Source organism: Ambystoma mexicanum, chromosome 12, assembly GCF_040938575.1.
Source record: "Ambystoma mexicanum isolate Mex_15411 chromosome 12, UKY_AmexF1_1, whole genome shotgun sequence".
Classification (NCBI taxonomy): Eukaryota; Metazoa; Chordata; class Amphibia; order Caudata; family Ambystomatidae; genus Ambystoma; species Ambystoma mexicanum.
Genome location: NC_090936.1, coordinates 428503957 through 428520483, shown reverse-complemented (window position 1 = coordinate 428520483; position 16527 = coordinate 428503957). Strand labels below are relative to the sequence as shown.

Below are 16527 nucleotides of genomic sequence, written 5' to 3'. Positions count from 1 at the left end.
CGCTCTTGAATTCTGGACATGAGCACTTCATGATTTTTTTGTTTGGCATAGATTGAGGCTATCAATGTGTTCTCTTGCCGCTTCCAGATTGACTTCCTGTAATTTCATGTAAGTGATCATCGTTTGGGTGGTGACGGCTATCAACATATTCTGCAAATCAACCATGGTGGTTGGGATGGTTTCTTGGTGGACGTGGTCACTGCCTCTGCGGGAACAAAAGGCTGATTCTTTATTGAAGTTTTATTTTCTTGTTTTGTCTGCTTTGTATTAGAGAGCTGCGGTTACAGGTCTGGCGCAGCATGCTCCTCTCGAGGAACTAATTTGTTGGCTTGTTTCTTGTTTTTCCTGTTTGTTTCTTGCAACTCGATCAATGCCTCGATCTCGGCGAGGTCTAGAGTGAGGCGTTCCAGGCGTCTGGTTGTAGGTTTGGCAGCCAAGTCGTATCGTTCTGATCATTTGTCTTTCGTAATAGTGTTTTCACTGTTCCTTGGCTATCGTTGCCTTTTCTTTTTGTGTCAGTGGCGTTGAGTTATGCATGAGTTTGTCTCCATTTTCTCTTGTTTGTTGGGAGTAGAGTGGGCCGGAAATCTGCTGCCCTGCTTTCATTGCAGGGCATATGGTCATCGTATATGGATGCTGGCCGTAGTTCTTCGCAAGGGGGTTGGGCAGACGTATTCAGTATTGTAAACAGATATTTACTCCTGTTCTCACATTTGGTCAGATGTTGAGTTGTTGAGTTTATAGTCAGACTTGTTTAGACAAGCATCAGACTCCTTTGCGTCCATTTCGTATAGTTTTGGGCCCAAATGGTGGATTACAGAACTCGGTGCAAGCATGTCAACTTGTCTGTTCATTTGATCCTTGGGGCACAGTCATTACGTTGCGAACAATGTCTTCAGCTCGTTGTATTGTAGACTAGTTTTCTTGTTTAGTCTTGTCTGGCACTTCTTGACCGTGCCGTTCTCGGTGTATTGCATGTCAATAGGCACCTGCTCTAGTACAGTTTATGCGCTCTTTGTCGGGTAAATGGGCGCGGTGTGGAAGTTGGAATAGGTGTGCTTTTGCGTCTTTTTGACATGCTTTATCCCCCAAACGGCGTAACTGCTCCTTTTACTTTAATATGTCAGCAGGCAACGCTTTGATCCAGACGCGTGCTCCGAGCACAGCCCACTTTGCCTATGCCGTGCGCCACAGACACCCTCTCGGTGCAAGCTAGCCGTACGGTCTGCCCACCACCACTTGTAGGGACAGCAAGCGTGACGAAGAAAAGAAGCCCACAGGGGCAACGGCACTGCAACAGGGGCTCTCGGACAGGTAAGCTTCCTCGATCGGGATCAGCAATCGTATTTGGTTAGGGGCTGCTTGCAATAGGATCCTTATTTGGCAGATATAGGTGGAGTGGAGCTCAGGGGATCAGATTGTGTAGGTCGAAGGGAAGTGTCCCGCAGTCCCCACACGGAATGCAGATAATGTGGAGTCTGGCCTAGCCAGAGCATGTAGTACAGTGATTTGGCCGGGCAGAATCTTTTCAGTGTTAAGAGGTTCTCTTTGGCAAAGAGCGGGTGGATTATACCGGTTTGCCGAGAGTCAGGGTGGCTGGGAGGGGCAGAAGGTGTGTGCTATGTTTCTTATCTTTCTTTCTTTGCTGTAATGGGGGTAATGTTGGAGGGCACCATCCACGCAGACTCTTGTAGATTCTCCTCACTCTGCCGCGCCTGCTCGCCCAAAAGCCTAACGGGCAGAATCTGTGCCTTTGTCACCCCTGCGGGCTTAACGCCACAAGGGTTACAGCGTCCTCCTTTTCTACACGCCACTTCCTGATTGGGCGTGGCCAGAAATTTCCACGTGTTGTGCAGATTGTAACAATCCTTTGATAGATGCAAGCAAAACAGCTGCGTTGATGCTGCCTGGAATCAGAAAGTGAGAGAACTGCCTTTAGCTAGGGTTCCGTTTTTGGACTTAAAAGTCTTTCTAAGCTAAGTAACTGTCTCTAGAACATTGAACTAAGCTCATGCTACACTAACCATTTTCCTCCCTTTAAGTGACTTTACTATGTGTTTGCAGAGTAAATGTATTACTGTATAAACTGTTGAAAACCGCATGAGTGTGCAATAACTGATAGCACAATAACCTTGTCTTTTCCCTTTCTAACGTTGTTACAAATGTAACCGCGAACAAACGCAAAAGTGAAAGTGCTGTTTGAAGTGTATTATCAAGTAATACTAAGTGTTCTAACGTAAACGTATGAAATAATTAGTTATTCTGGTGTAAATATAATAAATATATGCTTTTATATAATTATAAGTGTATGTGTGTCTTTGATGGACCTTTCTAGCTAAGATTCATTGTACTTCCCTACAGCTCACATCTTCTTAAGATGAGCCTGACTGCTCTGCCACTCTACCAAGGTCCTGAGCTAGTACAGACTGATACTAAGAGTTGGGGATCTACAAACCACTGGGATAGCTTACGAACGTTCTACTACCAGTAGGACTTTTAGGATAACTCCCCTGACAGTAGTCAAATCAAAGTTTCAAGGCTTTTGCTCTGTTCTGGGTGGGTGGGTGTAAGAGGAGTTGAGAAGAGCAGCGTACTACCACGTACAAGGACCTGTTGCTCAGATATTTGGCAGTGATGTGATTTTATATTCTTTTGTCTTTCTTTTTTTTTTCTCTTTTGTAATTTTTCTTTCGTTTAAAGTTGGACTACGTATCATTTTTGTCATTTTGTTAGTCATAATTTGATATGCTGCCCAAAAGTTTTTTGTTGTCCAACTTGATGTAATAAAATCTAATTGAACATTGTTGTCTGTACTTTTCGTCAAGGGGTGACCCCCATTTTAACTATCCTGCAGTAGTATTTCATCAGGATATTTATAGGCTCACAATGAGCAACCCACCATCATTTCATCTGCTGCAAGAAGGAAAAAATTACTTTGCTGATCAACTCACTCCTATTTCTTAACTAACGGGACTATCCTAACTGCTTGCAACCTGAGTTTATGCTCTTTGTGCCAGTTAGGCTGTTCCTCTTAGCTTCTATGAAGCATAAGAAATATGTTGGATTTGAGCCATAGAGGATGTGCAATATCTTATATGTACCAGCAGCTAAAACGCATCCTGCGGGAGCTGCGCCTAATGCTGTAATGCTGCTGGTCAAGGATCGCACCTATGTCCCTTGGTAGATGTTTTAAGCTTTCCAGTTTCATTCTGCATTTTCTGCTGCTTTATAATTGAGGACATTTTGGGTCGTGGGGTTGGACAATAGTATTCATCAGAGCATTACTGAGGGTAAGAGATGTGTTCTCTTAATTTGGTAATTTTAGAGTTCCTTGGGTTTTTCAGACTCCTAGTGTTGTATTTTCACTACATATGTCTATAGGGCACCCAATCGTGAGAAGTGCAAGTAATGCACTGCTGTGACTCGTACAATGGCAACAATGGCAATCCTTACCCCCCCTCTCCATCTTGTATGGATGAACCATTCCCTAAACTCTCACTATCCATTTGTTTTAGTTTGACTCATTTAAAAGCACTGGTAGATTACGTGCTTGTGGGCTTTTTTGGCAACGCGTGCATACTGGGGGAAACCATTTTTTGAAATGTTTTATTGTTATGGTTTACATTAAAACATTTCACAAATACATTAAAACACATTATACAAATACTTTACAACATCAGCTATCACAGAACATTTCAATTGTTTATTTAAAACAAGAGTTAAAACAACAAAGGGGTTAAACCATAAATCTCCACTTCATTTAGTTGCAGCCATATAGGCGGTCTGTGGAACAATCACTCCCCTAAACTTAATGATAGTGGAGAAATATCACTTAATAAGTCAAAAATCTCTTTAAAAAATGCTATGAGAGGAGTAGACCGGGATAAATGATTTGCATACATCTGACGTCTCCACAAACTCTCTGGAATTACAGCAGTCTATAAATGTATAAACCAACTAAAGAAAAAAAGGCACCTGATAAAAGCACTGAACAGTTTAAAATTCAGTGTTGAAGATATTCAAACTCGTCCAATTTACAACGGCTACACATTCTTGTCATATATGCTATGCCTATTCGAGGCCCCACTACCTCCTAAAGTGTGCAAGCAATGTATTCCTAATCTTAACCATGATCTAAAAGTATGGGAGGGCGCCTTCACAACATATGCTTATGGTGAATACATGGGCAGGCAGCCATCAGCAATTTTTTTGTAATTCCTATAGAGCCTTACTTTACTAAAGCTTCTTAAATGTTAATACATTTGTCTTCTGGCTCCGTTCTTGCCAGCTACATGATGAAAGGCTGGATGATAATAGACTAAGGCCTACCAGACAAAGACACTACAGTGAGTAACTTGAGACATTGTATTATTAGGTAGTAAACCAACCAGCATTAGTTTTACCATTGCTTGTACATACTTCAAATTGTTACAGAAATAAACCATTGTTTTTTGTGTTACAGCTTCCAATTGGGCGCCAGTGTGTCAACCATTATCGCCGGCTGAGACGTCACTGTGTCTTCTCTCACGAAGAGCTGATCTTCAAGATGGCTGCAGACCCAGATTGCCTAGATGTAGGACTAGCAGCCGTGGTGTGCAAGGAAATGGCCATCATGATCGAGGATGAGATAAGATTGAGAGATTCGGTAATGCAAATAGTGAGTACTCTTTTAATGTAGAAAAGCATAACCGTAGCAGCTCACACGTTGAATATACTTCCCCAAAAAATGTTACTTTAAATATTTTTTGCTCCAAAACTGAACATGGTTAATTCTGTTGTTGCAGATTGGCAAAAAATACATTTTTGAAAATGCCTTGCAAAACCGCTGATGACAAAGTAATATACCAAAGTGCAGTTAAATAAAATATTTTTAGTTATGAGGGATGCTAACCAGCTGTCAACGTGAAGAGCTCATTTGTCAATTGTGTGGCCAGTATATGGGACAAGGGCACCTATTAAGAGATTTTATTTATACATGGCCAGATTTCCATGTCGTCGTATTTGCGCAAGAACACAGTCCAATTCAGTGATTCTACGAACATGAAAAACATCTCGGATATTATTTAATCTTTTAGCAATATGAAAAAGTGAATGGCTTGACAGTGCGTCTTTCCACTTTTCCATGTGGTTGTTGTAAGTGGAATTTAAGCATTCTTAACTAATTTGGGATTAAATGCTCCCACCCTCCCTTTTAGTTGATTTTTTCTCAGTTCAGACTGGTCATATGTTGAGGGCACAGTCTAGAAAGCACTGCCTAGGCTGTTTGATGTTTGGCCAATAGGAAAGTCCGTATGATGGCTTAGGAGCTGGTTTGGCATTAGGGGCTTCTGTTTGTTGCAGTTTTTTAGATTTTGCACAGTTTTGTGTCCTTTGTATGCCTTGTTATCAATCAATTGTTACAACCAAACTGACCTCCCCGAGACGTTTCTTTAAAATGTTTTGGTGGGAGTAACCCATCTATGAAATTAGACTTTATTTTCTTCAGTTCACTGCCAAAACTGTCCTCCTGCAGCTGCTTTTCTTTTTGAAAGCCTCAAGAGAATGCTGCCAAAGCTTTACATTTTCCACTGCACATGTATCGGATTGGCATCAGTGACAGTGAATGTGATGGGGGTGGGCCTGAAAGGTGCCATAAACACTGTTCTCCTTTGGCACCAAGAAAGAAGCTTCCGTACAGGGTTTCCTTTATCATAGGGTTCTGAAGCAGATTATTAATCTTCAAAAGTATAATTTCCTTTACAATGCCTTTTTTTCTTTTTTAAAAAAAATGTTTCGGTTGAGGTCAGGGGGATAATGAACAAGTAGCCTACCTGTTCCCTTTGAATTGAACCATAGCAGTAGACCCGTCCAGGGTTTTGCATTGAGGAAAGATTTTGTATGAAATTAAGTTTAATTATTAATTTTCTCAATTTATTTTCAATTGCAAAGAATGCTGAGGATTTGAGCTTGTGTTCCAGGGTGTGCTAATGTCAGAGGAGGAGGTGTTTGAATTGGTTCCTGATGATGAGCGGCAGTGCATTACCTGCAGGACTACGTGTTTTCTCTCTGCACTCACTTGCCCCTGTAATCCTGACAGATTGGTCTGCCTTTACCATCCCATGGATCTGTGCCCATGTCCCATGCAGGAAAAATGCCTTCGGTAGGTGTGCTAAGTATCTTTTTATGACATTTCCTCTCATTCATACAGCCTATTTCAGACACTTGATTTGGAATGTGCCAATTATTGTATGAAACTATTTCACTTTTTTCCAAAGCTATGTAGTTGTAAGAGTATGGATGCTATGCTTCATGTGGGTCAACTCAAAGAAAGTAGCACTTGCCTGTTGGTCTACACTCCTTTTCAGAACACAAACGGGTCCTAAATGGTACTTATGTGCCTCTACCATCACACACTCAGAGCTTGGTTCTACATCTCCCACACTCCAGAATCTGTGACAGTGTTAAGAAAGATTATACCGTAACAGATAGTCCTGTTATCAACATTAGCATTACCTATGTCATTCCCACAAACATAGGTGCCTCTCCATTGTCCTAGAAAAAAGCGACCCTGTTAAGAGTTTTTTTCAGAACCTCTATTGTTTTACTGGGAAGCCAACCTTGGTGGACATGTAAGGGTTTACATCAAGTCTAGCCAAACTCACTGGTAATGTCAACATGCACATAGTTTGTCAAGGAAATGATTTCCCAGCCATGTATCCATTCGCAAAATACTGGTTTATTAAACAATATGTATGCGTTGGGGAGTTTTACTAATGTCCACCTGCGGTAGGGCTTTAGAAGTCTCACTGTTAGGAGTACAGGGATCCAACTCCTTGGCCTGAACTAACCAAAATGGTTTGGTAGCTACGGTCGAGCAGCCAGGCTTAGTGTAGGTGAGTACAAGGACCTTTGAGCACACTTATAGTTAAGGAAACACACGCACTGTAGTTATATAAAAATATGATTAATATATACACAGAGTTAGGGGTGTTTTCCTAAAGTCCACTTTAGGTAAGACTTCATAAAAAATATCCCAATGGTATACAGGTCCCCAACTCTTAGTATCAATATGTAGTAATCATGGAACCTTGGTAGAGTGGCAGAGCAGTCATGATTATCATAATTACACTGAAGCTAGTTAGTAAAGCAGGTTAAAGAAACACTTGCACCAATGCATTTATATTAAAATATATATTTATTATTTACACCTGGGTTGTCATAAAATACTCATCACTTAACCAACACACATAGGAGTACTCAAATGTACTTTTTAAAGGCCACTGCTTAGTTTGTAGTTGCTTGCGGCTACAATTGTTAGTTTGACATTGACAGTTTTACGGTATTATCGGTAATACTGTGCACAAAGATATATAGTAATTGTATTTAGTTAGCAAAACCACCAAAGATGGTCTTTTTGGTTAGTCAAACAGTAAGAGCTTAAGGTTCTAGAAGCAGTTTTAGCGCAAGTTGACAAGTTTAACACCTTAACTGCCGAGGGTATTCCCTCCCAGTGCTGAGCCCTTTTTTGGTGATTTCGGTATGTCGCCATTCAATCCCTTGTAACTTTTATGTTACATGTGATATCTGGGCCAAATTTGGCCCCTTTTCTTCCAACATGTTTGCGGTCGTAACACCGCCAAGGAATCCTAGTTTGCTGTATGGCGGTGAGGGAAAATAACAAAAAAGTGAGAGAAGAATTTGTTTTTTCAGAAAATGCCAATAAAATGATGTACAAAGAAGCCTGTGGTTTTTTTCCTTGTAAGAGCTAGGAACAAATGGTTTTCTGTTCTGAATTCACCATTTGCCAGGCTTTCAAGAACAGGTTGAGTTGAAATAGAAATAACATATTTTTATAATTAAGGTTACCATAGTTTTTGTGAGAGGTAGGCGGTTTTTCCCTTTTTTTCCAACAGGACATACGTGGACGGAATGGAAGAGGAGGGTAGGAAATCTGAATGAGAAGACAGAAAGGCATACATTTCTGGAAAGTAGACAAAATTCCTAGTTTAGGAAGGGGTCATTTACCGAGGTCCGGCAACAACTATGTAGGTAAGATTCCCATAGTTTGGGGAAAATTGGAAAAATAACCGAAAAAAGCTGTGCTGGACATTGGTGGAGCTGTAAGGTAATGGCTTCTGTGAATATTGAGAAAAGCAATGCACCGCTACATTCCCTGACTCTTCTAGTTAGGAATTCACACATTTTCTGTAATGTTTCACAAAAGGAGCAATACCACAAGCCAAAAACTGAGCCATGGTACACAGGATTGTTATGCTGATGGCCTAAACAGACATACTTGGCATGTGTAAATAAGGAAAACCAGTGTGGTGAGGAATGGCAAGCATACATTTTTTGAAAGAGCACAGGCACACCTTTTGAAGGGTAGGTGACTTGTGCAGGTTACAAAAGCCTACATCGACTAAATGCAGGCTATATTTATGGAAAATTAAACTGTTGTGTAACAAAGTGCAGTAGCAAATGTATGAAAAGAGAAAACAACAAATGTCCTACCTTACCACGTTCCCACAGGTGTCCCAATGAAAATGGTACCTCACGTGTGGGTGCACCTACCTGGGGTCAAAGGGAGAAGGATAAACCACTGATATCCCAAAGGGTTTCAGGAAAGCACATTTTGCGGGATTTTGCCCTTGTGGACAACCTACAGATTTGGGTATTTCTGAAAAGACAACTGTGGGAGTGATTGCACAAATAACCCTAGAATTTATTACCCACAAGCCCTGGCAAAATCCAAAATTTTGGGGAAAAAACTAAATTTTCAGACATTTGCATCTAGTTGCCGTCAGGAAACCATCGAAACACGCCCCCAACAACACATGTCCTACCTTTCCGCGTTCCAACAGGTTACCCGATGAAAAAGGTGCCTCACATTTGTGGGTGCACCTACCTGGGTGCAAAGGGAAAAGGCTAAACCAGTTTTATCCTTAAAGGGTTTGGGGAGACAACCTACAGATTTGGGCCTGGGTGTCGCAGCAACCAAGGTGAACGGGGAACCCCATGCATTTCTGAAAAGAAGACACCGATGGGAATCGACAGAGGTCTGACTTGAGCGAATCGCCCTAGAATGTATTACCACTGTGCTTGGGGACGGTACACCCACATGGGAGATGGATGCTCGAGGCCGGGGACATACCCTCCAACCGTCCTGGAGTTCTGGCTGGGCTGCATTACAGCTTTTCCCTTCGGGTAGGTATTGGCACACTGCCGGGGCTCCCTGGTGGGGAAACACTGTAAAACAGGCCAGCCAGAGCTTCAGGAGGGTCGGGCGTGATGTCCCCGGCCTTGGGCACCAGTCTCCCATGTGGGCGAACCATCCCCAAACACAGCGGCACTGGGAGCTACAGCAGGGTCCCCAACCTTTTCCCAGAGGGAGAAGCTGTGAAACACAGGCCAGCCAGAGCTCCAGGATAGTCAGGGGTAATGTCCATGGCCTTGTGCTGCTGTCTCCTATAAAGGCGACCATCCCCAAGTGCAGTGGCTGTCCCAGGGAGCCGAGGCAGGGTCCCCATCCCTTCCCGGAGTGAAATTCTGTAATGCAGCCCAGCCTGAGCTCCAGGATGGTCAAGGATGAGGTCCCTGGCATTGGCTGGCAGTCCCTCATGTGGGTTGACCGTCCGCAAGCCCAGAAGCAGCTCCAGGGAGCCTTGGTCGGGTCCCGTCCTTTCCCAGAGAAGCTGTAATGCAACCCAGCCAGAGCTCCAGAGTGGTAGGGGGGTCTTGTCCCTGGCCTAGGGTGGCTGACTCCCATGTGGGTTGAACTACCCAAGCCCAGCGGTGGTTCTAGAGAGGCCCGGCACATTCCCCGTCATTTCCACATGGGAGACAGCCACCCAAGGTTAGGTATATGACCCCCCGACCATCCTGAACTGTGTCATAGAATTTCCCTCTGGGAAGGGATGGGAACCCTGCCAGGGCTCCTTAGGACTGCTGCTGTGCTTGGTGACGGTAGACCCACATGGAAAAATGTTAGGGAGAATTCTCAGAAATGTGCTAATTCTCTCTACCTTAGAAACCACCAGCAATTTTGCAGGATTTTGAGGACTTGATTTTTTTAACCTGAAGCGAGTGAGACCCTTTTTCCCCACTCTCCCGTGTATTTTAATGTGATTTTATACACTGTTTCTTTTTGTTGTGGAGTCTGACAAACTCCATAGGCATCATCTATTTACATTGTGTCACACAACACCTTCAGTGCATTGGCACAGGGAAGTTTTTCAGGTTTCTCCAAGGTTTGAATACCTTCGAATGGATTGTGTCCTCCAACGTATTCCACATCTTTGACATGTAATGTCCACAGCTGTGTTGCTTCGGAAATTTTCTCGGCAGAGGGCATCCTGCGTCGATGGCGTCGGGTCGATGTCCCTCGAAGGCCTCCGTCGATGGTGACATCACTAGATGTTATAGGACGCACGGTGCCTGTAGCCTCAGTTCCGTTTTTCCCGCAAACGTATTTGCTTCGAGAACTCAGCACGCCCTGTGTAGCTTCTTAGTGAAAATGTCTTTATCTACCCCTCTGACTCCGCGGTCTGGCTTTAAGACTTGCTGGAACTGTAAGTCTAAGATGTCGATTATGGACCCGCACCGCATTTGTTTGTGGTATCTGGGTGAGAGTCATGACACAGACTACTGCTCGAAGTGCCAGTCTTTGACAGCTAAGGCCTTGCAGGAGCTTAAGGGGAAGTTACACATAGGTCGGGTTTCTAGATCTAGTAAGTCCCGAAAAGCTGCGGGGATGTCCACCGACGATTCGAGGGGTGACTCTCCTCGTCAGAAGGAGCCCTGGGGATCTTAATCCCAGAGTGGGTCCCGTCACTCGCCGCTTCCGGGAGTGCCGAGACGAGGACGACATCACTGGTCGCCTTCCCCGTCCTCGTCGGATGATGGCACCGCCAGGAAAGTGGCTTGTCCCACTAAATCCTTCACTACTGAGGAATGGGATGCCTTCAGGGAGCAAATGCTGGTGATTTCTCAATCCCAGGGCACAGTTCCATCCGCGCCTTCGGAAGAAGCCGGCAGGGAACGATCTCGGGCCGATGCTTGCGCGCCTTCGGGCCCGAGTCCTCGTCACGATAAACATCGGGAACTGTCGAGGTCCCGTTCGGACAAGGCTCAGGTTCATCGCCAGAGATGTTACATCCAGGTCTTGGTCTTCGTCTGCAGCGAAACCGCAGAAGTCTGGTAAGGGCTCGAGGTTGGCGTCGACTCCGTTGGCACTGTGTCCGTTGAATTCGGCGGTCAATGCTTTGCCTTCACTCCAGCCCTCGGAGCTGTCAGCGCTGTTGTCAACGCAGAAGCCGTTGACGCATTCAGGCCCTTTGGCTGGAATTTGCTGGTGGAGGTCCCTGGTACTGTGGATCCTCCAAGGAAGGCTAAATCCAAAACGGTGAAACCTGTTGTGGACTCCAGGCCCACTCTTTTCCCTAGGCAGGAGTTATTTCATTCTCTGGATGTTATCCATGAGGATGAGCAGAGGTCTGATTTGGAGTTTGGACCTGTTGAGCCTGATGTGGCGCCTGTCTTTTCCGGAGACAGTCAGTTGGAGGAGTTAAGTCATTCATTGCATGATGCCAGTGATCTAGACGCATCTCCTGAGGTGGAGTTTGCAGGCCTGAGCCTCCTTGTATTGGAGGTTGATGGCTAGGCTTACTGAGTATCTGGATTGGTCCAGTCCTCCGGATGCATTTGTTCAGGATGACCTAACTGATATTTTGGATCAAGATCCGTCCACTGACCCAGTGTTGCCTTTTCATTTGACGTTGCAAAAAAGGGTGGCGGCTACTTGGCAGACCCCGGAGTCTCTTCCGGCGGTTAATAAGTCGTTAACTAAAAAATACTGCCCTTCCAGTAGCAACCCCAGCTACCTATCCACTCACCCCACTCCCGAGAGTTTGGTGGTATAGGCGGCTACGGCCACCTCGAGGCAGGCGGCGCACCCTACCATCCCTTCTGATAGGGACGGCAAGCGCTTCGATGGTTGGGCACGCATGGTGTTTTCTGCGGGGAGTATGGCGCTGATGTCAGCCAACTCCTCTTGTGCCTTGGCAAGATTTTCACACACTCTGTGGAATTGTCTCTCTAGCGGCTGAGCATATTCCCGAGGGGGTGGAAAGGGATGGGTTCTTGCTCTCGTGCAGGATGGCAAGGATGCCATGTGTGAATCCCTTCAGTCGGTGTTGGACACGGCCGACAGTGTTAGCCGGTCCATGGCTACGAGCACCGTTATACGCAGGTTTGCGTGGTTGCGGAAGTCTGGGTTTTCTCCGGATGTACAGGGCTGTCTTCTGAACATGCACTTTGATGGCTCTCATTTGTTTGGCAGCAAGGCTGACGAGAGCCTTGAGAGGTTGCAGACCTCAAAAGCTGCTGCTAAATCTTTGAGCACAGCTGTGCGTCAACCTCTGCCTTTTCGTCCTAGGGGACAACAGTGGAGGCGGGGGGTTCCTTTTGTTACTACTCCTCTTTTGGTAGGACAAGAGGAGCTGCCAATCAAAGGGGTTAATGTAAAAGTACCCTTGGTGGTCGGGGAAATAGAGGTGCCAAAGCCGCTCAAGTAGCTGCCTCTTTGCCGTCAGGCGCTTCCGCAGCGTCTCCAAAATAGCTATGACGCCATGTTCCATTGTTCGCCGGTTGAGGGCAGACTGTCTCAGCATCTTGGATGAATGGCGAGCTATTACTTCGGAGTCGTGGATTCTGGATACAATAGCCCACGGCTACTGCCTTCCCTTTCTAAAGCGGCCTCACAACAATCCACCAGGGACTCTCTTTGAAGCTTCCTGATCCGCTCTTGGTGCATGAAATCTTGACCCTGTTGGAGAAAGGCACTATAGAAGTAGTTCCTGTAGCGGAGAGGAACAAGGGATGATATTCCCCATATTATTTGATTCCAAAGAAAGACGGGGGTCTGAGACCCATCTTGGACTTGAATTGGTTGAACAAACTCCCCCAGAAGGACAAGTTCAAGATGGTCACTCTTTCTCAGGTCCTTCAGGCCCTTCGACTTCAAGATTTGTTGGTGTCTCTGGACCTACAGGATGCTTATTTGCATGTGCCGATTCATCCAAAACACAAAGTACCTGAAGTTTGCGCCTGGCAGCTTGCCCTTTCAGATTCGGGTCCTGCCATTCGGATTGACCTCTGCCCGAGGGTCTTCAGCGAGCTCATGGTGGTGGTGGCAGCGTATCTCAGGCGACGGGGGGTTGTCTACCCCTACCTGGACGACTGGCTGATCCGAGCGCGTTCTCCCGAGCAAGCTATAGATCATCTCAGCCTCACCTGCCACTCCCTCCACAAGCTGTGCTTCTCCCTCAATTTCAAGAAGTCTCATCTGACACTTTCTCAACAGCTCAGTACATCGGGGCTGTGTTGGACACGTCCTTGGGGCGTGCTCGCCTCCCAGGGTAAGGGCTCATCGCATTGTACAGATGGTGGACAAATTTCAACATGCCCAGCGTCTTCTGGCTTTCGAATTCTTAAGGTTGCTCGGCCTCATGGCATCCTGCATTTTTCTGGTGCCAGAGGCCAGACTGAGGATGTGATCCCTGCAATGGGTTCTCAAGATGCAGTGGTCCCAATTCTCAGGCAAGATGTCGGATCCCGTTCAGATTCCACTCTCGGTCTCACAGGATATTCTGTGGTGGGCCAACAAAGGGAATCTGATGAAGGGGGAGACGTTTTGGAAACCGTGGTCGCAGGTGATGGACACCTCCTTCACAGGATGGGGGGCTCATGCCGACGATGTGACCACCAGTGGTCGTTGGTCTCCGTCAGAGTGCAAACTCCACATTAATCTGTTGGAGCTGACGGCCATCAGGCTGGCCCTGAAGGCTTTTCTGCCGTCTGTGCTTGGGAAGAGTGTCCTGATCATAACGGACAACACAGTGGCCATGCATTACCTCAACAAAAAAGGGGGGGGTAGGGTCACTCCCGTTGTGCAGAGAGGCAATGCAGCTCTGGTTCTGGGCAATCCAGCAAGTAATATCACTCTCAGCAGTGCATCTGGCCGGAGAGGAGAATGCGTCGGTGGACGCTCTGAGCAGGCAGAGTGTTAGGCAGAATCCTGTGCAGTTCCCTTGGGGACCACTTCAAGAAGATTAAGACTACAGGAGTAAGCAGTAAACCCAATCGGTAGCAGTCTGTAAAACCCAGATTTACCTGGTAGCTGTGGCTGAGCAGTCAGACTTCTCTCAAGAAGAGTAGGGCAGTATACAGAGGATGCACAATAGGGCTAAAAACACAGTAGAGCAAGCAAACACTGACCAGAGCTTGGTATCAAAAGTATATAATTATTTAACACACACTTAGGGAAATACACTAGCACTAAATCAAAGCAAGTTGAAACACAATCAGAAAAGTATACACACCTCCCTTAAGAATTATTAGACAAGTCAAAACACCAGTATTTGTAAAAACAGATGCAAGCGTGTAATTTAGATGGCACTCCAATAATTAAGTTAAAGGGAGAGAAAAAGGCAGGTCATGAAAATAAAACAGTTCCCAGCACTTTTCTAAGACAAAAACAAGTTAGTGAAGGCAGAGTCTACAGTTCATAGGCCAGGCCCACTTTAAATGGAGCAAGGTGAAATGTGCCCACGATCACACAGTTTAGAAATGCATTCAAGTCTTTGTAAAAATGTTCAAAAGAGGTTGGGTTGATTCAGAAGGTAAAGTAAGAAGGTCTGGGGGCCAACCCAGTTGGAAAGCCAAGGATTTAAGGGTCACCTTGAGCAAACCGAAGAAAGGGAGGCCACGTGGAACACAGTACCTTTAAAGTTGAGGAAGCTCCAGCGGTGCAGTGGCAGTTGTTCCTGGCAGCGGGTGCAGTTTGTGGTTTCGACCAGGGGAAGAGAAGATCTCGTCGAGGAGGAAACTTGGAGTCGTTGCACTGCCCAGGGAAGAGTCCAGCCGCGGAGTTCGTTGGGTAAAAAGGTGTGTTCCTGTTATTCGCGGTCACAGTGGTGAAGCTTGGCTACCCGGCAACTGGGGTGCTTGGCACTCGCGATCCGACCAAGAGACGTCCTGGAAGGCGAATGGCGAACTGGTTGATCCCACCAGCTCAGGGAAAGAAGACACTTTCAGAAGAAGATCTTCTCTTGTCGTCGGGAAAGTGGTGAGGACGTTGCAGCAGGACTCCACCAGTGGTGTCATCGTTGCAGATGGCTCAGCTTCTCCCTTCTTCGGATTTCTTAGGTCCTGTGTCCTGTGGCGACTTCTGAAGTTCCAGTCCCGAACGCCCTGCTTTTATGCAGAAAAACCCCCATTCAACAGCCTAGCTGTCACTCATACATGCTAAGTGGTGAGCCAGGCGGCTCACCACTGGGCCAATCAGAACAGAGTGCGACTTGGGTTGCTAAGGCAACGCAGTCCAGGGTGCCTATTCCCCCACCCACACATCCTGTGGGACCAGACAGAGTGGCACCAGTTGGAGGGCTTCTGTGGAGAAGCCAGCCAAAAAGTGGAACAAAGGGCCCGCCCTTGGTTGGAGTTACGGACACAAACGCCATTTTGGAAAAGAGTTCTGGCGAAAAGACCCAACTGGTGATTTTATATTAAATAAACAAACCAGCGGTATCTTTAACATTGCACCAAAAAGTGGTGCGTCTAAAATCAATGGGAAAATCCCATAGGAAATATTCCAGTGGAATATTTTGCGTGGTAACCACTGCCACCAGCCAGAAACTCGACAAGGGGGAACTGGACAGTGCCCCCTTGGAAACAGACCAATGGGCAATCTAATTAACCCCTTCCAGTACTTCCACAATATGATGGTTTGTACTGGTTGTGTTCACAATTTTGGACTAGTAACGCCAATGGTGACTTTACATGCCCTGGGAGACAGTAGTCAGTTCCAGGGTATGGATTCTATGTTTGGGGGTCACTGACACCCCTGTGTTACTGCACTGAGGGTGCTGTGTAACACATACACTAAAACAGATGATACCCTATGGAGTAAAAAAGACCCCATAGCCCATAAGCACACAATAAGTCAAAGACATACCTCAAATCATGTCTACGAGTGGGAGAAAGACAATCACTCTTAGCAGGAGAAAAAAACAAACCCCAAAAATCCAGCAAAGCTGCTGGGGGAATCGCTAGGTTTGGGAAATTAGCCTTATAAGAGAATTCTCCCTAACACTCGCCCCTCCTCCCCTCCCCCCTCAGACTAAGGGACAGGAGGATTGAATCCACTCCTGGATGAATCTCATACCTCCAGTTGGTTACAAACATCCTAGAGAGACCATCAGCATTTTGGTGGTGACACCTTGACCTGTGCTCAATGGTGAAATGAAACCCCTGAAGGCAGTTGACCATCTCAATAGTTTTGGGTTCTCCCCTTTCATTTGCATCAACCATCTCAAGGGTTGGTGGTCAGTCTGAATAACAAAAGTAGAACCATACAAGTATGGCCTAAACTTCTTCAGAGCCCACACAATAGCAAAACACTCTTTCAATGGTTGCCCACTTTGTCTCAGGTTCCTTCAGTTTTCTACTGATGAAGCAAATGGGGTGCTCCCTACCTTTCCCATCCAGTTG

The 16527-nt window shown here is 45.9% G+C and overlaps 1 protein-coding gene across 8 annotated transcripts in view; it reads left to right on the top strand.

The window, feature by feature from the left end:
- KDM5A (lysine demethylase 5A) overlaps nt 1-16527 on the top strand; it is a 1841472-nt gene that overhangs the window by 928517 nt on the left and 896428 nt on the right. For 7 of the 8 annotated variants that reach the window (XR_011281783.1, XM_069628595.1, XM_069628596.1 and 4 more), the window contains 2 exons: nt 4463-4657; nt 5958-6139. Coding sequence is in view for 7 of the 8 variants with exons in the window: in XM_069628595.1 (XP_069484696.1) it covers nt 4463-4657; nt 5958-6139 (377 nt within the window). In the remaining variant the exon portion in view is untranslated. The remainder of the gene's footprint in view (nt 1-4462; nt 4658-5957; nt 6140-16527) is intronic. The other variant, XM_069628593.1, reaches the window with a different exon arrangement.